Source organism: Anguilla rostrata, chromosome 1, assembly GCF_018555375.3.
Source record: "Anguilla rostrata isolate EN2019 chromosome 1, ASM1855537v3, whole genome shotgun sequence".
Taxonomy (NCBI): Eukaryota; Metazoa; Chordata; class Actinopteri; order Anguilliformes; family Anguillidae; genus Anguilla; species Anguilla rostrata.
In genome coordinates, this window is record NC_057933.1 from 40,949,035 (window position 1) to 40,974,827 (window position 25,793).

Below are 25,793 nucleotides of genomic sequence, written 5' to 3' on the forward strand. Positions count from 1 at the left end.
AAGGAAAAATGTTTTATAAATAATAATCAAAAAAAGGAAACAAATTCACGAGGCTCCTTTGGCGGACGAGGCCCCAAGCAATTGCCTACCTGTGTCCTATGGTAAAACCGCCTGTGAATCTGTGTGCCACGTGTTGTTTTTGCTTTTGTTTCTGAGACATGGCATCATCTTGTGTTTTTTGTTTTTTCTCAGACAGTATGATTCATGCTGCATATGTCATCAGTGTGAAGGATGTTTGCCTGCAATGGTGTTTTCAATGAAACAGTGTGATTAAGAACTGTCATGGAGTCTTCATCTGTGTGTCCTGCTGCCCCCTCCCTCACTCTCACTCTGGTGTTTGCTTCCCTTGTTGCTGTGTGTGTTTTGGGATTAAGCAGCCAGCACTCTTCAGACACTTCAGAGACCTTGCAATAAGGATTGAACATCCACTATTCTCTATGGGTAAAAGTCCCGGTCCGAGCGGGTGTCTGGTTTATGTTGGGCTGCTGTTGTCTGTCGGTGTCGCCTCTGACTTTACGGCGTTGACACTTTCCTCCCACGCTGTAGCTGGTTCACCGCAACCAGCAGAGACAGTAACGCTAGAAGTTGTAGTAGGTGCAGTGGGTGCACAACAGGCTGATGCAGCAGTAAGGCTGCTAACGGTAGCTAGCTCAGCTTCTTCAACTAACGTTACACCTATTGTAATGTCAGCTAAAGTGAGAGCACCCATTGTCAACCAACTTCGTTCGACAGACAGGAAAACGTAAACTGATTTGCAACTATATATGAAAAAATAGGCGAAATATCGGTAACAACCTGCACCTAGTTATGTTAAAGCTATGTTAAGCAGCCAGCACTCTTCCGACACTTCAGAGACCTTGCAATAAGGGTTGTCCACACAGCTTGCGTAGGTTTAATGACCTTGATTGTTTGTGTATTAAATAGAGCAAGTAATGAGCCGCAGGATTAATTGATTGTGTTTTGTGTTATAAAGACTAAAATGAGTGTGTTCTGAAGACTCAGGATGAAGTTAGTGTGTTCAGAAGGCTGAGGATGAAGAGTGTGTTCAGACATCTGAAACAAATTCCTGGGGACACAGAGCATATATTACGGTGAACAATATAATCCTGGGCTCTTAATTTTCAGAGGGTTAGCAAATACAGAGAGGAGTTATGTTAAGTGGCAATAGTGAACCTTTCAACTGGATTGTTTGCTGCTATCAGTACTGATTTTAGAAAAAGGTTGAAAAAGCTTGCTATTCAAATTAAATATGGCATTATGGATGACATTTCTCTCCTATGCTTAAAAATGACAGGATAAATAATTTTGGATATTCCAACTCTTGGGAGCTTTAAAGTGTGAGGAGCACCAGCCAGTTTCTTCATGCCGTTAATCACTAATTCATGGAAAGCCATTGGAATGGCAGACATGCCCCATACCTATAGAGCACAGAGAGTTTGCCACTTTGCTGGATTTCCTGCAGAAATAACCACAATTACCACCGACTCTCAGCCCTTAAGAACATTAACTTCTGTATTTTCTGACCTCAAATAGACAGAATTCACAGCAACTTCACATGTCCATACAATAAAGCCCCAACGTCATTAAAAAAAAAAAAAAAAAAAACATTTGCCCATTGTTTGAATCCTTTTGGGCTAAATACAGACACTTCAGACAGTTTTGCTTGCCATCTTGATCAGGTTTAATGTTGGCTAGCTTGCTAATGGTACCTTCTGCTGTTAAAATTGATGTCAAAATGAGGCCACGTTACAATAAACAATTTTAACAATCTTAGCTCACATTTCATGTAACTTGGCCCTGTGTTCTCATCTTACCATATAGAATAAGATCATTTAGATGGATGTTTTAAACATCTGAGAAATGATACACCATAAAGGATACATAAAATCTGCAAGTTCTACTGTAGCAATGGATGCTGTTGATAAATAGATTGTCAGAGGCAGCGGAGGTTAGGACCCAGGTGCGGAGTGCAAAATACAGGAAACTCAAAAGGAAAGTTTAAACAAAGACTTTTACTCCAAAATAGGGGACAAAAACCAGGAAACCACAAACGAGGCCACGCAGGGTAACTCGCAAAAATCCAAATATACTTCAGAACAGAAAACAGAAGAAAATCCAAAAATCCAAAAACACGTAGAAAACAGAACTCGGTTGGGGCAGAACTCACAGAACAGAACGCAGGTAGAAACACAAGGAACCAGCACCTGAGTCAGGAAAACAAAGGACTTAAATAGACAGGACACTAATGAGACACAGGAGGGCACAATGCACAATCACATCAGAGGGGAATGGGATAACGAGGCACAAAATGATTGAATAATAGAAAGCAATAATACAATTAAACAGGGAAAAGGAACAGAAATACAAACTGAAGTGCCGCCATCTGGTAGCTTAAAAAGGAAACGCAGACACAGACATAGATCCCCAATGGGGATTTTTTTCTAGCAGCATGTAACATTCTCATTTACAACAGACATGTAGACCAGGAAACATATCAACATTTACACAAGAGAAGGGGGAGGGGCAAGTGAAAAAATGAATACAGATAGAAAATACAAGTATTTAGCCCTATTAAATAAATATTGAATCAGTTTAGGCAAACCTATCCAGGCATATCTTTACCCCATTAATGTACTTCATGTTTGTGGGTTATATAAAGTTTAGCCAAATAAGTGAAAGAGTATAATTCATTTTAAAGTGTAAAATTACTTTAAAAAATCTTATTTGTGAACACCATTTTCTAAACAAAATATTTACAATTGCCATATTTACAATTATTTCATTTGAATTGCAGATGATTTACACTATAAATATTGCTATTTGACACTTTCATGTGACACACAGAGTTTGAATGACCACATTCTTTTTAGATGGTAAGATGAAAATTACAGGGCCAAGTTACATAAAATTATTTTGGAAACCTTTTAGCATTGCTTTGGAATAGAGGTTGTTTAGTTTGTGTGGGGTAAAATAGCCAATATTGTTTGCTGTAACTGATTTTGATATCAATACTTTTAATGGCAGGCCTAGATTTAGCAAGTTTTAATTTATGACAGTGCTTTGTATGCGTGGGTAACTTGCCATTTTTGTACGTTTTTTGTTGAGATTTATTATACCGACTCCAAAAGCAAGTTGCCAGAATCAGTGGAACTCATTCAGAAATGGTTACTGATGTTTGTGTAAACTGCTCTCTGACTGCAGTCTTTAGGGAATGCCCCATCCCACAACAAGGCATGTTCTCCATGTCTGCCACACACAATCCTCCTTGGACACACCCCACAATTAAGCAGAAGGAAGAGTGTGCAGACTTCCATAAATACAGCAGTCCTCTTTAATCTAATCATTTTGTCCTTTACAAGTGCAGGAGCACCCAGACAGCCCTTTTATATTTCATGACTAAATTTAGAGTGAGAGGCATTCAGTTCCATTCATCAGAGAGGCAAGAGTGTCATATTTTGCCATGCACTGGCTGTTTAATGTCTCTATGCTCTCGCCAGTTCATAATTGCAATGTGCGGTCCTGGGAAGGAGCTAGCAGAAACTCACAAAGCCGTGTATATGGGCCAGTGGTGCTGTTGTGTCCAGAAGAGAGGGCAGCTGCCAGAGCTTTAGTTGCAATTACTTCTCAAGTGTATCAGACAAACAGAGCAGGAGGCTGCCACAGTGTCTAATAAAGAGGCCAGTGCTGCATAAAAGGCAAGATAAGTATCAAATAAGATCTGTTTCTTTAGAGAAAGAGCAAGCATGAGTGTACGGTAAATGTAACAGTGAGAGGGCAGTTATTTTGTCCTAGAGGAGGTTGCTCTAATTTATTACAGAATTTATTTTTTACACTGTGGACAGATATATTATATATTAGATTTTAAAAAGTAATTTTCATTTTCTTTTCTTTTTCCATTAGTCTGCAGCTGGATATTTGTTTAGGCAATCTAGGTTAATTGTCTTTAGCAGCTCAAGATTACCATGTCACATGGTTTTGTTTCAACTGCTAATCAATCCTACAAGCATTTGGTAGTAGTCCCAGTCATGTACCCACTATGTCATGCTTAGTAGCTTGATCCTGTTAGTCACAGGGAGCCAGTCCAAGAGGAACGGAGGCGGGGAAGTTCTCCACCTGTAACCAAGCCACTGTCACAAAATTGTGAAGAGTGGATAGCTACTGTACAATGGTCCATACCAATCAGTTTGAAAAACCTACAGATGTAGGTACAACCTGACTCAAAACAGAGACTTGGTAGATTTAGCAAATCAATATCTCAGTGCAATGTGTGGAAAATCCAGTGTTGTTTTATTGTGGTTTATAGTTTCAATTGATTAAAATGAGTCATGTCATGAATCCTGTGGCCCAGCGTTACTGATGATGTTACCGTGATGTTAAAACGAATATGACCAGCAATGACCTCTTGCCTTTCATTCCCTTTCAGTGAACAGAGCATCTGCCAGGCCCGGGCCTCAGTGATGGTCTACGATGATACCAGCAAGAAATGGGTGCCGATAAAACCTGGACAGCAGGGATTCAGTCGTATCAACATCTACCACAACACTGCGAGCAACACCTTTCGTGTGGTGGGCGTCAAACTGCAGGACCAGCAGGTATAGCACACAGCGGGGTCGGCAGGGGAGTAATTCTCCTCACAGATGGCTGGTGAGAGGGTTTGTATTGGGGAAGTGATCTGGACCACAATCAGATATGAGCACTGATCTGAGAGTTAGATGGCAGGCTCTGTTGGCAGGCCTTTGTTAATGAGAAATGGCATCATAATAAAAGACTTAGTATGGGAAACACCTTGTAATGCAAAGTTTAGTTTCACTTAACATGCAAATTTGACATCAAGCCATTGCAGGTATAGAGAAGTGCATGGTACGAATATGATAATCAGTTTTAGACAGTATTACTGCAATTTTTAAGAATTATAATATTGAGTTATAATAATGACATTCAGATTTTCAGGAGACAACACTGTTGTTGCAGTGCGCTTGATGTGCTCTGGTCAGTGATGTCCCTCTTGTTTCCTGCCCCCAGGTAGTGATAAACTACTCCATAGTGAAAGGCCTGAAGTACAACCAGGCCACGCCCACCTTCCATCAGTGGCGTGATGCCAGGCAGGTCTACGGTCTCAACTTTGCCAGCAAAGAGGAGGCCACCACTTTTTCCAATGCCATGCTGTTTGCCCTCAATGTGCTGAACACTCAGGAAGGAGGTGAGCTGCCATAATGCTGTGGGAACTTTTGCCTTTAGAAAAGCGGCCCTGAATACTGCAATCCAACACACTTCCTACTGATAATGCAGAATCAACTTGACAAAATTAAATTTGTGGCTGGGAAAACTTGTTTTAACAAAATGTAGTCTCCATGTGAGAGTAGTCCATGTACACTAACAGTATATTATTGTTCCAATCAAATAAAGTTCTTGAATTGTCCTTTTGCACAGTGCTAAAGTTATTCTATTATTAGGGCCACCAGTTTGTCCCCCTTGTTTTCTCGCATGGTACTTCAGTCCTCCGCAAGCTAGAGGTTGTGATAGCCTCCCCCCTTGCACAATTATCCCAATTGCACCACCTTAATAATGTAATAATAATGTAAGTTGATAAAGTAATTGCCACTGATTACGCACAGATGATGATCGATAGCGATGCTTACAAGCGACACTCATGTTAAATTCAATTGGGTTACTTACTATCATGGACCTGCTGCAGTATTTTAGAATGTTGTGCTGGGGCATGATAAGTTTTGTTAGAAGCAGTGGGAAATTCACACATTGAGAGCGGTTATATTGCAGTAATGAAATAATTAAGATGACTTCTGCAATTGAAAGATTCTTCAACTTGTGACTTGAAATAGAGTCTCTATCATGGTGGTGGAGGACTAAGATACTTACAGGCAAAAAAAGACCCAGACTCTAATCAGGGAGCATACTGTACCAATACTCCTTATGGGCTATAAGTCCTGTCAATTTACATCTCTAGCTGAGTATTCACCAACGAACACCTGGTCCATATGGAGCGACTCTACTATGTCAAGCCTCCTCATGTGCAATGCTTGTGGGATGAGAACTGACCTGTACCTCCCTCTAGTGGACCTCCTGTGTCAGTATTAAAGTCTCAGTGGTGAAGCTGTACTCCCTTTGTATGACAGATTTGCACTCGGCGTTCAGTCGTAATCAAAGATAATGTGCAGAAATTGTAGGGATGAAATAAAATTAATGCAGAAATTCAAGCCCCGGTGCCATGTACTCCCCCCCCCCCCCACCCCCCACAGCCACTTCCATCTCTTCAGCATAGGCAGAGAGGCACATACTCCAAGAGGCCTGGGGCTCATCACTTATTAATACAAGGGGAGTGTTTCTTTACTGTGTGCTTGGTCTTAATTAAAGAAGTGCTCCTTTGGGTGTGCTGTTAAACCTCACAGGTGTTTTAATAAAAGGTGGTGTATTCAGACAGCTCAGGTGCCAGTGGCAGCAGGCAGGTGGGAATGTTCCTGTGTGCAGTGAGCCATGATACCACCCCCCTCCACAGATCTACTGTAGGTCTCTCACCTTCTGGCTCATCATGAGGTGTTTATTTTGTTCTTGGGTGTGGCATTCTATAGAGCACATGTGCTTCTTACCGTTACACTCATGGCTCATATAACAGACACACACACACACGCACACACACACGCACACAAATACATACACACACTCACACACACAAACACACACATGCACACACACAAGCACCACAAACACAACCACACACATATCTATACATACACACAAGCACATATGCATGGACATATGAATGCATGCATAAATTAAGCATAATGAGATATCAGGAAATAGTTAGGTTTTAGTCTTGGTTGGCATTCTACATTATCTGTACTCAATATCACTTTGCCACTGCTCTGTTTATCTCTGTCTGTCAGTTATGTCAGTTAAGGAACAGTCCAAACAAAATCCCCACTGGCCCCAAGTGAACTGATGTTTCACCATCTCACTCAATGTGCTGGTTCACACTGTCACACAGCCCTTCAAGAAATAGCACTGCAGACTGTGTGGCTCTACACAGCAGTATCCCAGCGGCCATAGGCTGAGTGTGTGAGACCTCTGTGCCCAGTCCAGCTTCCTCCTGACATGACAGATGACACTTGGGCCTCTCTGGTTTCAGTCTGCTGCTACTTTTAATGTTTATGTGGGTCTGGTGTCAGCCCATTCTGTCACCAAGGCTCCTTATTGGTCCGAGGCCCAGCCAGAATACGCACGGGGCCGCACATTCCCACATGGGCTGGGTGGGTGGGGGTGGGGTGTGGGTTTTGGCCGTGGAGCTTCTTCTGCAGTAGAGGCAAAGCGCGTCCCCCTCTTGCGCTGAGGTCCTAGTTCACCCTTCACTGGATCCTTTGCTGCTGTCGCTTTACGGGCTGCTGGCTCTGTTCGCTCGCTCAGTCAGTCAGAGGTGGGGAGGAGCCGTCTCGCCATGCCAGGCCAGGAGCCCTCGCCGGGTCAGCTCAGACGGGTCAGCTCTGCGGTCATCAGGCTCAGCAGTGAGTAGCTTAGGTCCAGATGGGCAATGGGGAGTGAGGTTCTGGAACATCCTGCTGGATTTGGCAGCTTTTGTGTTGTGAGTCTATGGACTTATAGAAAGGATGAGCATGGTAATAGCTTTATAATGTGCTGTATACTGTTTTTGTGTTTTAACTTATGTTTTTGCGCCTGTGGATGTGTTTGTGCTAAGGTTCATATTTGGAAATCATGGGTATTCACAGACAAATGGGTATATGTACAGAATGATCCAGGGTCCTGCTTTTCGAGACCCAGAATCCCCCTCCCTTGATCTAAACCCCCAGATGCCATTTGCACACCTCTTTGCTCTGCTTTGTTGTGACAATGGCTCTGATCCCACACCTCGGGGGTGTTGCCGTGGCAACAGCCATGACCCCCACACCTCAGCGGTTGCCTGTGTGTCATCGGACAGGGTTCAGTCATTAGTCTGACCCATTACATTTCTTTGTAACCCTGACATCTTAGTCCACCCTTTGGTGGTGAAAACAGCTGACTCCTCTCCAGACCCCCCTCACCACAGCAGCCATAGATGCTAATTCAGCTGGAATAGGGAGAATGCAGTCAATGCAATACTCTTCAGACAGTTAGCATTCTTATGCCTTCATTCATGACTAGTGATGGTACTCTTTCCTGCTCTCAGGGGGGTGGGGATAGTGACAATGAATGTAAGCCTCTCTTTTGTAGTGGAAAATGTTTGCAGCAGCTTTTCATTTCCCAATTTGGGATGTTGCTCTTGCACCATAAGGTGAGGTGATAGCTGAAATCCATCTTCCATGGATGATAAGGCCAATTACCCTCCCTCCCCAGGACTACAAGCAAGAAGGCATTGGCATTAATCTGTGGTGTAGTGAAGTGCCTTGAAAGTTATACATTTGTATTCTAGGAAGTTTTTTTTTTTTTAAATAAATACATTTTTACTGGAAAAATAAAGTGCTAAATGTTTTTAAACCCGATTTCAGTCAGGACAACTCACATATTTATATCAAATATATTACTGAATATGTGAGTAAATTTTTTGGATTGCAGCTGGTACTGGATCAGGTACTTCAGGTACTACAGTGCACATACCAGTGTGCACTCCCATATCTACAGTAACAGGAAGCACAATGCATCGCCTCTACTAAACTGGAGGAATACCAGAAAGCCCCCGGTACCTAGATGTAGATTCAAACAACAGGTGGTAGCTGGGATGGCGGAGGGTGAGCGCAATTCTGTGCAGTAGCAAGTGAAGCATGCAAAGCAGCGCAGGTGATAAGCAGCACTAGAGAGATCTGACTGTTGGTTTAAAAAGGCACCCCATTGGTTATGTGCACATGTGATTGGATGGCTATGAGAAAACGTGTTGTGTGTATGTGATTGGATGATTGTGGAAACACGTGAGTTTGTGATTAGTGAGGCCAACCATTGGTTAGTGTTTCCTGACCGAACTTCCATGCGTGTCACTCTTTTCAGTCAGGACAACTCATGGATTTAGATTGTTTAATATTTTAATGAATATGCAAGTGCATTTTTTGGTTTTGTGCTGAATTGATCTGCTTCAGTTACTACAGTATACGCACTGGCGTTCATTACCCTATCTAACTGGGAGCATGATGTATCTCCCCTACTAAACTACTGTACAGCAGAGTACCTGCCGTTTCCTGAATGAATCAGGAACATCCTACCAAAATCTCTCCAGCAGAGAGATGGAACACAAGCCGTGGTCCTGCATCAGATGTTGCCCATGCTAACATTATGTGATAGTGACAGAAAATTGTGTGCACAACAGAGCGCCTGCTGTTTCCTGAAGATCAGGAAGTCCAAATCTATATCCCAGTTAACAACTGCAGACCTGCTACCCAGCACCTCCTGGAGCTTATTGATTTATTTGTTGTTGTTGTTGTTGTTATTATTATTATTATTATTATTATTATTATTTATGAATAATAATAATAATAACAATAATAATAATAATAGCAGCAAAAGTAGCAAATGTTAACAGCACATGCAGGATATTTAGATGCCAATGTTTTTCGCTTGATAGATGCTCTTGGTATTGAGGCTAGTTTAGTGTTCAAAGAAGCAGATGACGATCGTCATGATTTTTGAGTGTGGATATGGGAAATTTAGGAGCTGAAAAGAGGAGCAATGGAAGCAGCCCTCCTCTTTGGCAGAGAAGATGGAATTTAGTACGGAAACTGGGGCTGAACAAGCATTGTTGGCATCAGTCATGAACACAGGTTTATGTTACTTGAAATAATTTAGGAAACATTGGGTAGCATTGATTTGGAATACAGCTTGTTTAATTTGTGTGAGCAAAGATAGGCAATATTGTTTCTTGTAACTTGGCCTCATTTTGATATCAATACTTTTAATGGCTGGCCTAGATTTTGCGAGTTTGAATTCATGACTTATCAAAGGTGTGTGAGTCACTGGCCATTTTTGTATATTGAAAACATGTTTTTTTTCCCAATATATAAAATATGCCTCTCAACAGTCGTCTTAATGTCATTTCCAGTATGCACCAAATCAGAACAGGGCAATAGTTACAGTTACTGTAGGAGCAGTGATACAAACTTAACTATGTGATCATGATATCTCAAATGTTAGACACAATTTATGTATTAGCAGCTGTAAGCACTACAAATATCTGTCAGGGGAATCAGCAAACAGGTAATGGAAACCAACAACCACAATATATCAAAGAAGTCCCATTCTGGATGACATTTCTCCCAGAGGGAATCAGCAACGCGAACAGTAGGTAAATACGCAGAGTGTAGATCTATTTCTTTAGGTTTACCCAGGGATTATATAAGCGTTAGCAACATTGATAGGAGTCTTAAAAGAAACAAGATAGTCACTCGATGCTAACAATGCTAGTCACCCAGAAACTAGTCAGAACTTTATAGTATTGCAAGTTTCAAACCATATTTAATTATTTTTTTATACCAGACAAAACTGATCATTTGTTGTTGACAATACAATGGCAATCCATGGAGGGCATGTCTCCTATAGCAATGGCCACATCAGTGCTGAAAACAATCAGTTTCTTGTGAGCCAGCCATTTGCTGGCTAGCAATGCTTCGATGTTAGCAACATACAATTCAAATTTGTTAAACAGTTTTGGTTTACTTAATATGGAATGCTTTGTTACCTCTAGAGTCTTGAAAAAGGTGCTTAAAGTTTAAAAAATGTGTTCAAGCAATAGGAAAAAAAATTTTGTTCTGAACAGGCACTTGATGCCTTGGTCATTACAGACAGTTTCAGCTGTTAATAAAGTGCTATTCATAATAAAAAGCACTCAGTGGGAGCTAAGGGCACTCAGTGGGAGCCGCCATCTGGCTGTGAACTGCATGTGTAATAAGCTGAGACGTCTGTCAGCACACATGCCACGCACTGCTGGCATCCTAGTCTGTTGGACGGGTAAATTGGTATTTATGTTGCTATGCAAACGCTGGAGTGAAATCTGAATGAGTATGTCTGATTAATTTCTGCCTGAAGCTGACATAAGGGTCTATCAGTCAGAAGGCCTACTTATTTACAGCCTCCAGTCCAAGTAATCTTTTCACTTATCCCCCCCCCCTCTCTCTCTCTCTCGCTATCTATGTCTTGCATCTCTCTCTTTCTTCTGTGTTTGTGTTATCTTGCCTCCTTTTGCATTCAGTTGACAATAGTGCAGGAGGAAGCTGCTGTATAGTGATGATAGTGCAGGAGGAAGCTGCTGTGTAGTGATGATAGTGCAGGAGGAAGCTGCTATATAGTGATGATAGTGCAGGAGGAAGCTGCTGTATAGTGATGATAGTGCAGGAGGAAGCTGCTATATAGTGATGGCAGTGCAGGAGGAAGCTGCTTGATGATACTGCATGAGGAAGCTGCTGAATAGTGATGGTAGTGCAGGAGGAAGCTGCTGTATAGTGATGATAGTGCAGGAGGAAGCTGCTGTATAGTGATGATAGTGCAGGAGGAAGCTGTTGTACAGTGATGATAGTGCAGTAGGAAGCTGCTGTATAGTGATGATAGTGCGGGAGGAAGCTGCTGTATAGTGATGATAGTGCAGGAGGAAGCTGTTGTATAGTGATGGCACTGAAGGAGGAAGCTCCTGCTGGTGGCTTGGTGTAAGTTCTGGATCACAGTAACCAGAAAGATTTTCCCCCCAGAAACTCTCTTGCTGTCCTCAAATGCAGGCAGAACCCCCAATAGTCCTTTGTCATATCGTGAGAGAGAGAAAGAACGGCCAGCTGAGGAGCACAGACTCAAGCTGCTCGCTCAGATGGGCCTGCCATTAAATATTGAGGAAGCAGCGCTCTCCTGCTGGTGCAGTGTGGGTTACAGACAGGTGAGAGGGGGAACCCAATCTCACACTGAGTACAGGTGAGATGTGGAACCCAATCCTGAGGCAGGGTGGCGGGTGTTTGAGGCAAGCGAGGAGGCGGAGAGGAGGAAGCCCCTGCCGCGCTATGGTCAGCGGGGACTGGGTCTGCCAGTGCTTCTGCGTCTGCACCTTCAGCCGTTACTTCTACTGCCGAATGGCCTGTAGGTACAGCACTGCGTGCACTGCCTAAGACAGGGAGGTCACAGCACACCGCGTTCTCCTCTGCCACAGGGATATCACTGTGAAGCTATCAGGAGATTATCCAGAGACCAGGACACTGGTCCAGGTAGGGAGGGGCTGTACAATAGGAAGGCAAATTTAGACAGTTCTTCCAGAAATAATTTATTGTACAATAGTCCAGGCAGTTGCTAGTACTGAACTCTTTAAAGGTTGTAAGATGAATGTGAATAATTCAGAAGGTAGGGCCACTCACCAAATGTGACTGATATACAAGTGTATATATCAGTATAACTTGTAGTTAGTAAGTGCTTTTTTTCAATTGTCTGTAAAAAATTTTTGCAATAATATTTACAGTAAATATTGCAAGTTGGGTAGTTTCTTTGTGTATAATCCATGTTTAAGTAAGTGCATGTGCACTTTAGCAGTAGGTTATTGGTTTATGACATAACAGCATATGTGCCGAGATAAGAGATTGAGGATAGGAGAGAGTTATGAGATTCTGGAGGTAGAGAAGAGGATAGTTTTATTAGAGGTAGAGGAAGAAACTGTATAGTATGATTCTGGTGTCTGATATGAGTGCCAGGTCTCGTTCCTGTATTTCAGTGAAGCTGAATGTTAGGGGACAGAACGCTTTTCTGCTTAGATTTCTACTTCTCATAAAAGTATTCACTGGGTGTTTCTTTATAGGATTCTGTTCTTGTTTCAAAAATTTTGATTGTCCTTGAGGAAAGGGTTGTCTCTGCTTATTTCACCCTTTTCATACTAGAAATGCTTACCATTGTGTGTGTGTATACAGCTACTGTAGTGTTTGTTAGTGTTTTAAAATAATTAAATAATGTCAAATAAATGTATGTGCAAGACACACATGACCTGTTTCTGCCTCAGAAATGCTTGCGCCATGTTGAAATGTATTTGCATACTACCACAACTGCTACTTTTTCATAGTATATTTTCAGAGTATTCCAATAGGCATCATATGGAATATGATTATTACCTGCTTGGTACCTCATACATTTACTTGAGAATTCTGCTGAGCCTCGTTCTGATTGGCGAATTTGTTTACTAGGTGACTTACTTTATCCATGGTCTAGTATCAAATCCCCACATCTCATCACAAACCAACAACCCCTGTTGGCCTTTTGACCACCATCAAGCCTGCCTAATAATCTTAAACATATTAAGTGTTTTCCCTCTACTGAGAATTTATTGTAATTAATAACCTCAATGAAACAAGTGAACTCCCACCTGATGATGGCTATGTTGCTGAACCACATTAACAGATATGGATACGTTGTGAAATTTTATGTTTTCTATTGGATATGCCAATTAAATGACATCATTCTTTCCTCCATTCCTTTGGGAAGACAGCATGTGTTTCTGTAGGAAGAGCTGTTCTCTGCAGACTGATGGAGGAAATGCATGTGGTTCTGCAGGAAGTGCTGTTCTCTCCAGACTGATGGAGGAAATGCATGTGTTTCTGTAGGAAGAGCTGTTCTCTGCAGACTGATGGAGGAAATGCATGTGTTTCTGTAGGAAGTGCTGTTCTCTGCAGACTGATGGAGAGACTGCACGTGTTTCTACAGAAAGTTGTTGTCTGCATGTAGAGTGATGCAGGAAGTCTCTTGCTTTTGCATGTGCATACAGTGATGCTTATATCTCAGCCCAAATTTGTAATAAAGACATTCCAAATAAAGGACACAAACAAAATAATATGATATATTTTCATTGTTTGTTTAACAAAAGTCGTTTTTTAACAAAAAACGCTGAATTGATGCATGCAAAAATATGGCTTGGTGAACCCCTTCAGTCAATAGCTTGTGGCACCTCCATTAGCTATGATAACTTGGAGTGATCATGTCCTATTTGCCCACTACTCCTTACAGAACTCAGCCAATTGAGTGAGGTTTGTGGGGTGTCTGGCATGAACTGTCCACTTCAGGTCCTACCACAGCATCTCAATTGGATTTAGGTCAGGACTTTGACTAGGCTAAGTCAAAACACAACTTCTTTTGCCTGAGCCTTTTTTTGGTTGACTTGCTTGAACGCTTGGGCCGTTGTCTTGTTGGAAGTCCCATTTTCGGGCCAAACTTTAGCTCCTTGACTGATGGCATGACGTTCTGTTCAAGAAACTCCTGGTATACCTCAGAATTCTTGGTTCTTTAATGATGTGGAGTCATCCAGGTCCAGAGGTGGAACAGCAGCCCCAGATCTTGACATTCCCACCACCATGCTTGAATGTTGAGATACGGTTCTTTCAGTGGTAGGCAGTGCCGGGTTTTCGCCAAACATAGCGGTTTTATTGTGACCAGAAACCAACATATGGAGTTTGGTAAATGGGTAAACACTGTATGAACCTGTTATGTCAGATAAAAAAGACTGGTTCTAATTTTAAAAATCTATAATTGCACAAGGGGTTCACATACTTTCAAGCAGCACTGTATGACCTTTTGTGCATTTATCAGCAGACCATTAAACAGGATCTGAGCAGAGGATGAAGGCACACGTGGATGTTCCCATTGTGGTTTCCACAGGCCCAGTTATGTTGAAGTTTAAACGCCTGCTGTTTCTCTGCCATGCAGCGTTAATTAGGGAAGAACAAAAAATGTATATGGAGCAGCAGAACAGTGTTGTTTTTGCCACCAGTTTTTGATTTAGCCATGGTCTCAGTCTTTTGACTAAAATGCATTTTAGTTTTTGTCATATTTTAGTCATGCCTTCTCCATTAATTTTAGTCAAGACAAAAATGACTAAATCATGTTTATTTTAGTTGACGTAAAGAACCAAGTATTTTAGTCACATTTTAGTCATAATTAAATCTTTTGCCACATTTAATGCCCTGCGTACAGTAAATGCCATGACTATAAAATACTGTGTAACATACTCAGTGTTTGTGACAACACATCAGTTGTGACAGTGCATGTCCCTTTTAGAGTGAACACTGCTTCAAATGTGCATACAGCAATGTCCAGCTGCAGTGTGAATGTCCTGTCACAAAACAGCTTTACTTTTTTGAAGACATTAAAAATTAATATAAAACATAAATTAGTTTTATTCAAAAACTCATATATTTTGTTGATTAGACTTTGTTGATTTAAATAAATATAGCTAATTGGACAATGTGACAGCATGAATTTGTTTGGGCATAACATTTTATTTGCACAGAAGTCATTACAGCTATCCAACCAGAGTAAGCGTGTGATCTTTGCCATGAATATTCTCCAAGTGTCAGTGTAGAGAAGAGTACATGTATCCACAATTTTACATAATGTCGAGAAAACATGCAGTTTTGCATTGCAAATAGAGTTATTTTATTACTTGCCTACTGGCAGCTGAGGAGAACTGGCAATACCTGATGGTATTGAGCATTATATGAATATAATGTGCTAATATTACTTTAATGGCATCAATGTTGAAGCTCTGCTGATGCACTTTTATTTATTTTTTACTTTTACCTTATTTTTAAATTGCAATTTCAAAGTACCACTCAGCAGTGTGCCAATTGCAACACCTATTTTGGGTTACGCACCATATGCCACCAGTTAAACCAAACACTGTGACAAGCCCAATTTCTTCTTTTTTTTTTTTTTGCAGCTCTAATTAAACTAAGGCAATTTTGAAATCATGGACGTCCATCTGTTCATGTCACAGAACTGTCTGTGGTCAGTTCATACTACTTTACCAAGTTCATACTACTTTACCAAAACATTGTTGTTTTCTATGCGTGGTGCTGCAATTATTGTTTTCCATTCAGAACTGGAGAATCTATACTGTGGTAGGGTGTCACTAAACAAACACTTGGAAGCCGTAAGTAGAAAAGGTATTTAGGAATATTGTATACAGTGCCATGGTTGAATGTTTGACTTCGGCCGAGTTCACCTTCTCCCACTGAGGAGAAGCGAGAGTGAGAGGGTGAAGAGCAGGACCAATGGGATGAGCACACAGTGTCCACACAGTGTTCATGGGAGTTGGTAGTATCATGTAGTATCACCACGGATAGAACTATTTCAGATGCTTTTTGTAAACTACAATATTTACTTTTTCATAGAAAATGCTGCCAACAGGTCACTGGCCAAAGAGGCTAGTAAGAGCGAATGAGTTAAACGTCACTGCCACTGCCGAATTATGTGTGCATTTTGCCAGTGACAGGTATTAATCTCAAGCCTTAGTTGTCATATATTTTTTATGTTGACAACAAAAAATGTTGTCATCATTTTTGTCGAGGAAAACAACACTGCAGCAGAACATCTGCTTTGTTTGATCAGGATGGTCTGTCACGACCCCATTATAAAGCACAAAGAGAGCAACCTTGGTGTGATATGAGACTTTAATGAGCCACAGTATGTGACAGGATTTAGTGGAATTAAGGAGTACCTCACATGAGGATAGGAGGACATATAGAAAATGGCTGGTATAAATACATTTTGAAAGCTGTTAATGGTCTGCTTGAGGAACACTGAAGATCAGTATGCACATCATTTATATACAAGCCATTTTTGTTCTTTGAGTGTTCATATTAAAGCCATTTTTTTTTATCTTTACAGAATAGCACTTTAGCTACGATAACTAGGCACCACACTGTGACCATTAAAATGTGTTTTGGGCCATAGGTTTTGTTTAGTCTCCTTTTATCATTTGGTTACATTCCTTTAACCTGTAATTATGTTGCCTTTTTGTTCATGCACTGAAAGACACAAGAGCAATTCCTTCTAAAAATCAATACAGTAGAAGGGTGTTTGCTGGTAGCAGCATCTAGAAACCTTCTGAAGGCAGCTGCTTGGAGTGTACATGGCTCATCTGATCACACACTTAAGCTTAGATTGTCATATACTGTACCTGTCTCCTATATGAACAACACAATTATTTTAAAGGCCAGTTTGGTATGTATTTTAAGTGTTTATATGGATTATTTATGGAGTTTTATATAATTATATAGTTCAACTTTTGGTGGCATTTAATTTTTATTCATTTGATGTATGCATTGTTGACAGAAAATATAATTTCTTTTCTTTCTCTAAGGATGTGTGTAACAGTGCAGTGCTGTGCGTTAGCGTGTGCTACAGAAGGATGTCACTGCCTGAAGGTTCAATATGAATGCGATTAATGCCTTTGGCTTTGCTGGAGACCATGAGCTCAGTGTGCTATCCATGTCTTCGGCAGCAGTCAGCACCCCTCTAAACACGGTGATATAGACATTTTGTGTCTACTTTATTATGTTGTGGGTAATACCAAGGTGCAAATGTTTTTTCATGTTTTCTTTGAAAATAAATACATACTATCTGAATATGATTAGTGTGATTTTACTGGCACTTAAATGAATAAGACTGCTCCGAGTAAGCAGAAGCACACATACTGAGTGAGACACAAACATCTGAAAAACAGGTCATTAGCCAGGTAATCTGTTATCTCATAATATAAAAGATTTATGACATCCTCAACAATATGTAAGGGGATGAAATACCCCTGGATCAACCTGGGCAAATATATTCAAACTGCTGTCCATATTACAGGAGACGGTGATGTTAAGATACTCCGAAACATATAAGTTCAGGCTTTTCATTTGGGGAAGGCCACTTTTCACCAAATATGAGGGCACCAATTCCAAAAAGCATATTGCATTCATACAGTCAAATGTCACTAGAGAAAGGAGCATACAACTTTACTACATACAACTACATACCTTCACTACATACAACTACATACCTTTTTTTTTTGTTTATAAAAAAGGCTGTCTGTTTGTACTTGTATGTTTGAAAAGCCCTGTCCCCTGGAGTGAGTGTGCACTGCCAGAGCATCATTACCTCCTCAAGTCCTTGTGACATCTGAAGGGGGGGGGGGGGGGGTTACTCAAGACCTGCTTCTGTAATCATAAACGAAGGATGAGGGGTTAATCAAGCCTTGCTTATCATGACATTGGAAGGTTACGTGAGGTTCCAATTAGTCTTGGGCTACAAAAGGACAAAGCCTGTAACTGGAGCATGCAGAGGTGATGTAACAAGCTTCTATGTCAGGCAGTGTGGCTTCATGTGGATGCACACCCACCCTGGTAATAAGAACCCAGTTCACAAGCAGACAGTTTTCCTGTCGAAAGTGATATATAGTCTCCCAGGCTTTTCCAGCGCATTTTATTGTTATTTCTGGGCATTTTTATTTTCTTTGTTTTTCCCATAGTATTGTTTTAGGGTGTTAAGTTCAGAAATGAAAAAAACTATGCTGTCCCCCTCTAGGAAATTACTGCCTTTTGATCCCTGATCTTGGCACTTGTGTTTGAACTGTATGTTACTCTGCAACAAAGCATATGCTAAATGGCAATGGTGAAATGCAATATGTGTCACCATTAATGTTTTATTTAAATCATTTTGCAGATTACTGTCTTATTCTGACACCATCTCCTGCTTGAGTGATGTTGATTTCCTCCCAGTATTGTATCACATTTAAAATGTGTTAATCCTTTATTATTTTGTTAATTTTGGCATGGGTGATGGGTGTTTAATTTTGTGGCTTGTTTTTGGTTTTTAACCCATTGCTAGATTGTGTCTCCCATTCAATCTCAGTATGAAATTCCCTTTGGGTGTATATGACCAATTGTTGCTGCCTGTACAACTGAACATGAGTAACTAACCTGTTAATATCATTTAACGCTGATTTTCATTTAAAATAAAGGTAATACCTTTACTCATGTATGCCATTTTGCCTAGGTAAATGCAATTCTAAATATTAAATAGTATTTCTAAATATTCTACCAAAGACCTCAACATTTTTGTAGCAGAGATACACCTCACATAAATTATTTGACAACAGATTTTAACCATAGAACAGGAAACTTCATCAGTATTTTTGATCAAATAGAATGCTTAGCATTATTTACTTGCGTCCAGTGAAGAGCACATCATTTACATTTTTTGGGCTGGGTTACATCTCTAACCCAGCGAGTAGGATGACAATAACCCAGTGCTATGGAGGTGCAGTATCTCCCCAGCGATGCATTGTTCTTTAACCTAAGTTGCATTATTCTGAACACATAATTTTTTAAAGTGTCAGGATGTGTGCCTGTGTGCTTACAGTACATTTATGTGTGTGTGCACGCACATATGTGTGAGTTTGTGTGTGTGTTTAACAAATATTTCAGCAAAAGTTTTGTATCAGATGGAAATCTAGGGTAGATTTAAGTAGACTCCCTGCTCTCCACTACAGGTCCAGCTGGCCAGCGGCAGGTCCAGAATGGACCCTCCACAGACGATGCAGAGGGACAGAGGAGGTAGGAAGCACAGAAGCTGTTCAGATTAGCAACCACTGCAACACTGCATGTTACCACTACAAAACTGCATTCTATAGAACATTAACCAGAATAACACTACAACACTGAATTCTATAGAACATTAACCAGAATAACACTACAACACTGAATTCTATAGAACACTAACCACTAAAAAGTCAGAACGCTACATGTTTCATACAGTAAAACAAAATATCCACACCAGTTGTTTTACCCTCCTATAGCTAAACTATAGACTATTATTTGCCAGATCATAACACTTACAGTTAGAAAACATTGGTTACCACAAACATAAAACATATCAACACAGCAAGCGTAACATTCACTGATAAAAGAACATAAATCACAGGTACAAAATACATAGGGTAACATTCACTGTATCTTTTGCAAAGTGATTATTGACATGGACAGTTCTTTCTCTTTGATGGAGCTGATTTAAAATAAAGGTCCAGGAAACAGAAATCTGTGAATTATTTGTTGATGTGTTGTTTTAATATGTTTTTCCTTTTGCAGCTAACCCAGAATTATTTCTCAATGATTCTTGCAAAATAATGTAGAAAAGCCTGTGCTGAAATTGGCTTGATTTCTTTCATGTTGTCTGATAGTGTCATGTTACTCTGTGCAACCTGCTCTAACCTGATTTACATATGACTTGTCTTACAGATATGAATATTAGTGCAGGCTACACGCAATGAGTGCAGGCTACATGCCCAGCCTGTCTGCTGAACTGGTCACGATACTCTAATAATGTTTATTATAATTGAATAGTTATAAGTGGGTTAAAAACTGGAAATAAATATTAAGAAGACAATCACTTCTGGGGAGTATAGCCACAATTTGAATGCAGTTTCCTGGACCTTTAAGGATGGTTATGTCTGCTGACTCTTAAAAGTGAAAAGTTACAACTATCGATTGTCAGACTAAATAAAATGTCTGACATACACAATTTTAGGCAAGAATTAGAAATACGGTTTTGCCTGAAATACTATTTAATTAACAATAAATGGCATACTCTGAAGTAAAACATGGCTTGCTTTTAATTGGCTTAGCTTAGAGAGGGCTACATATTTGACAACTTTTCTCACTGAAACCTTTTTTGGATATTGTTCACATAAATGCAGTTTATTGGAGAATTGAGCAGATGGATTTTCTACAAGACCAGTGAAATACTTCCCCATGTGGTGAGAAGAGGCACTGCGTTGCTCTGCTGCAAGGCATTAGTTTGCAGATTCTCCTCATTTGCAAGGAACACAGCAGAAAATTTGACCCCTCTCTCATCTGCCCCTGTCCAACACAGATGGCAGTCGTATTTTTCTGACATCTAACTAAACAATCTGTGTCAGATTTCAAGGGAAAGTCATCTTCATAGAGAATTACATTAAGTTCCAGAAACCTGTGGAGCCTTGACAAAGCTCTGGGTTAATTGATAATTTGTGTTCCCAGTGTTCTGTATAAATAGCCTGCTGGCTTACAGAAAGCAAAATCACTCAAGTGAACTCAAACCGGCATATGAATATTTTGGCCTCATTAGACCTTCCTCTTGGCATGACTTGTAAGAGACATAGTTTTACCTAGATATGAATGGACACACTGCAGCTAAATATGGTTCTCACTCCTCACTGGGGTACTTAATCCTGTTAAGTTCACTCATAGTTTGGTTAAAGAAGAGAGTGACGACCGCATTCTACAACCGCAGTCAGCCCTGAAATCTTTTTGAATTACACTTAGGTTGATGGTCTGCACAGTGTGTACCAGAACCACACTGAACAGTTAACCACGCTAGTTGTTATGTGTGACATACAGTAAGGTGCCAAGCACAACTCCTCCTCTTTGTGCGTTCGGGAAAAAAAAGGTGCAAGGTAGAGGGTTGTTTTGGACAGAACAGTGAGGCTGAAGTTTGTTTGATCACAGTGAAGCTAAAATTCATCTGATCACAGTGAGACTGAAATTTATCTGATCACAGTGAGACTGAAGTTTATCTGATCACAGTGAGGCTGAAGTTCATCTAATATCAGCGAGGCAGAACTTTATCTGATCACAGTGAAGCTAAAATTCATCTGATCACAGTGAGACTGAAGTTTATCTGATCACAGTGAAGCTAAAATTCATCTGATCACAGTGAGACTGAAGTTTATCTGATCACAGTGAGACTGAAGTTTATCTGATCACAGTGAGACTGAAGTTCATCTGATCACAGTGAGGCTGAAGTTTGTCGGATCAGAGTGAGGCTTTAGTTAGGGGGATATCCATAATATTTGCATATGAAAGTCCATATGTAATTCTACATGGATAAACCTAAAGGAAGGAAGTGAAATTAAGGCAAAAAAAGAAAAACATTGTGGAGCGGTGGGCAGCATAATTAACCTTTGACAGTTCATTCCTGTGCTCCTGCAACATTACATAGGTCAGTCAAGAAAAAGATTTTATTCACTATCTCAAAACAAAGATTAAGGTTAATCACACAGGGAATCATATATTTCCTTTATATTCTCATGATTTTCCATCATAGAAAACCACTTTAATATCGCACTCAAAGTTGAGAAGAGAATATAAAATGTGTACACCGATGGCACAAGTTGTCTGCTCCCAAGCACAGCATCTGCCCATAAATTCTGATACAGCCCCAGGTGTAGATACCTTAGCAAAAACAATTAACTTTTCACATAAGAAGCAAATGGTTTTGATACGGTCTGCTGGGTCTCATAATAACACGGCATATCACTTTTATGTTGCTGCAAAACTGCAGTAAAGTGTATCAAAATGAAAGCTGTGTTCCACCGTGGGTTTATGAAAGGGAACGACTGCTGGGTCACGGTGATGTGCGTCTGTGGCAGTAAGACTGGCTAAAGCAGGCTAATGGCTATGTTTCTGCAGAATGATGGAGCAGCAGCAGCAGCAGCAGATGCAGGCGCAAATAGAGAGGGAGCGACGGACATCCGCATCAGGTGAGAACAGGATTCAGCAGTCACTATCGATTGTCCGCAGATCAGTCCTACAACTGCCAGTCCCCTAAAAGTGGCAGAACCCCAGTCAGCTTTGAGAGGAAGAGCAGCACAGCAGTAAGACCCAGGTGACTGCCAGACCTTGCACCCTGCGCCTGTGGATGGTCCCCCTGATGAACATGTGTGACTGGGGTGGAGGTCCCAGTCTTCATTCCCTCTGCTCCCCTTTTGAGTCATGCTTATCCGTGTGTCAACCTCACCAACATATAATGTGCTGCGTCAGTGTTATGCCTTGGTTGGGAGATAACACTGCGTCAGTATCATGTGTTGGTGGGAAGATAGCACTGCACTATTGTTATGTGTCAGTTGAGGATAACACGGCACCATTGTTATCTCCGGCTTGGCGATAACACTATGCCAGTGTTATGTGTCAGTTGAGAGATAATGACACACCTATCCTCAGCTTGTTCACGTGGCATTCCTCGTGCCTTTTCTTTATGCCTTTCTCTCAGTTTATTTCCCTCCTGTGCTGGATTCTGCTATTCTCACTCTTCTCTTTTTCTCTGTTGACTGTTTCCCCTCCTCTCTTGTGTCCCTCGGTAGTCTCCACCCTTCAGTTTAAAGTGTGTCCGTCTCCCTACCAGTCCGAAGCTCCCCCTCCTGAGTACAGACACTATCGAGCCAGCACCTTGCCTCCCCCTTCCTATGCCAGAGTCACCTCCTCCCCCTCCTCTTGCTCCTCTTCGTCCTCCCAGGGCACAGAGGTGGTCTGCCCCCCTCAGCAGGCCCAGACCTCCCAGCTGAGCACCTCGCTGGCCTCGGCCTTCTCCCCAGTGCAGTCCGGGGTGGGGGGCGCTCAGTCCCGTAACGTGCGGCAGATCCCCATTTCCCCCCCAACAACCCCCCGGCACCAGGGCCGTAAGCTCCCCCCCAAGCATGGCACCTGGTCCTCCCCCTGCTCATTCTCTGCTCAGCCATCTTCGCCTCCCAATGTGACTGTGTCCCTCCAGCCTCTGGCCCTTCCTTTGCCCCCCCTCAGAGCTCCTCCCTCCATCCTGGCCTCCCTCTCACCAGAGGAGCACTGCCCCTCCAAGCCAGGCTCCACCTCTCGTACACTTCCCCTCAAAAAACCAGAGGGCTCCTTTGCATCCAGCTATGAGGCTGCCCCCCTCCCTGCTCTGATTGGCCAGCAGGCCCAGGGCCCCGCCCATCAGCTCCCATTCCCTTCCTTTCAAGTGCAACAGCTACACCAGGCCACGCCCCCCTTCAACTCTTCACCCCCCTCTTACAACACTCAGTCTGAAGGGGCAGCACCCAAGAAGACCCCCACGCTCACACCCAACTCCTGTAAGTATCCCAGAGACTGGCGGGCAGGGCAGTGGCAGCCCAGCCCTCCATCTGCATGAGGCTCTGTGCCAATTCGCTGGCTTCTCACACACACAGCACCAATCACAGACTTCTCCTCACACACGCTGAACCAAACAGCAGGGCCATCACAGCTGTCCAGAATATCCACGCAAACATATAGCATTAATATTTACAGATCCGAGAGAAGAGCTTTAACACCAAGAAATTAAAGACCAATAACAATGCTTCTGTCTCATGTGTGTTGGGTTTCTCATACAAATGGGCCTTTCTGTCATCTCTTAGTTAAAGGGATTCAGCCACTCATGTGCAAACTGCTAAAAATACCAAGTATACCGGTTCTCGTAGGGTCTGCCTAGCGACACCCTCTGACGATCAAAGCAGCCTGTGTGCATGCTCCTGATTAACAGGAACTGTTTACCCATTATGTGAAATAACATGCTTTTCCAGCTGAGTAGCTTCCCTTCCTGTTTTATTGTACTTGCCCTTTCTCAGGTTTCCTAACACTGAAGACCTTGCTCATGGCTTCTCTGCCACAGAGTTTCAATTGTTGCTAAGTCCTGTATTTGTATTGTATTACATGTTTTTGTTTTTGTCTTGCATATGCACTAGACACTACTAATCCATTTCGCCAGAAGTGTGCATGAGGACAGTGAAGCAAGATTTGATGGGATACCTTGTTATGTTTTTGTGAATCCCCCCACCTTGCCCCCCTTTTCTAGGTCCTGCTGTCCCACCAGGGCATCCCTCTGTACTCTCAGTGGCTCCTCCCATTGCTGCACCAGCCCCTGCACTGGTGGGGGGGCCCCCACCTCCGCCGCCCCCACCGGGCCCTCCACCGCCTTCCTCAGGGGCCCCACCACCTCCCCCTCCGCTGCCGGCTAGTGGAGGGCCTGGGGGACCAGGGGAGGAGGCCCCCTCAGGGCTGGCTGCTGCACTAGCTGGGGCCAAACTGCGGAGAGTGCAAAGAGTGAGTATCACCAGGCACCTGGCCTGCATGCAATCTCCCCACAGTCTCCCTATACCAGCATGAACACAGTCTCCCTACACCAGCCTGAACTCAGTCTCTCTACACCAGCCTGAACACAGTCTCCCTATACCAGTCTGAACACAGTCTGTCTACACAGTCTCCCTACACCAGCTTGAACACAGTCTGCCTAAACAGTCTCCCTACACCAACCTGAAGCCTGAACTCAGTCTCCCTACACCAGCCTGAACACGGTCTCCCTATACCAGCATGAACACAGTCTCCCTACACCAGCCTGAACTCAGTCTCTCTACACCAGCCTGAACACAGTCTCCCTACACTAGCCTGAACACAGTCAATCAACACCACGCTAAACATAGTCTTTCTACACCAGCCTGAACAGTCTCTCTACACCAGCCTGAATACAGTCTCCCTACACCAGCCTGAATACAGTCTCCCTACACCAGCCTGAATGCAGTCTCTCTACACCGGCTTGAACACAGTCTCTACACCGGCTTGAACACAGTCTCTACACCGGCTTGAACACAGTCTCTCTACACCAGCCTGAATACAATCTCCCTACACCGGCTTGAATACAGTCTCTCTACACCAGCCTGAACATGGTCTCCCTACACTAGCCTGAACACAGTCTCTCTACACCAGCCTGAACACAGTCTCCCTACAATAGCCCCCCCCCCCCCCCCCCAGCTGCCATACGCAGGCTTACTCTCTGTTCTCTGTCCCCAGTCTGAGGATGGCTCAGTGGGGGCCAGCGCCGGTGGTGCCAAGAGCGATGCCAACAGGAGCAGCGGGGGTGGGGGCGGGGGTCTCATGGAGGAGATGAATGCCCTGCTGGCACGAAGGTGAGGGGGCACCAGAGGGCACTGTTCTCTTCACACACACAGCAGGATAGAACATGACAGTAACGTTTTGTTGGTTACATTTTTTTTCTGAAGCTTAAGGCACAAAAATGTTATGCTTATAACGTACTGAAAATGTAACATTTCCATTGGAAAACTCAATTGTAAATATTCATATTAAATTCCTCTGTATTTAACCTGATTTAACCTCATTTGGCTTCTGACAGAAGAAAAGCAGCTACGCAGACAGAAAAACCAGGGGACAGGAAAGAGGATGACAGCCAAAATGTGAGCGAGTTTAACCTCAACTCTGAGCCTA

General features: G+C 42.3%; 1 protein-coding gene across 8 annotated transcripts in view; it reads left to right on the plus strand.

Moving 5' to 3' along the window:
* Positions 1-25,793, plus strand: part of evla (Enah/Vasp-like a) — a 79,436-nt gene that overhangs the window by 46,180 nt on the left and 7,463 nt on the right. For 5 of the 8 annotated variants that reach the window (XM_064337248.1, XM_064337240.1, XM_064337221.1 and 2 more), the window contains 8 exons: positions 4,424-4,592; positions 5,023-5,200; positions 19,259-19,322; positions 22,215-22,285; positions 22,886-23,629; positions 24,370-24,617; positions 25,362-25,477; positions 25,702-25,762. In XM_064337248.1, coding sequence (XP_064193318.1) covers positions 4,458-4,592; positions 5,023-5,200; positions 19,259-19,322; positions 22,215-22,285; positions 22,886-23,629; positions 24,370-24,617; positions 25,362-25,477; positions 25,702-25,762 — 1,617 coding nt within the window. In that variant the 5' untranslated portion in view covers positions 4,424-4,457. Of the gene's footprint in view, positions 1-4,423; positions 4,593-5,022; positions 5,201-7,328; positions 7,518-19,258; positions 19,323-22,214; positions 22,286-22,885; positions 23,823-24,369; positions 24,618-25,361; positions 25,478-25,701; positions 25,763-25,793 lie in introns of those variants that run through there. The other 3 variants (XM_064337274.1, XM_064337254.1, XM_064337264.1) reach the window with 3 other exon arrangements.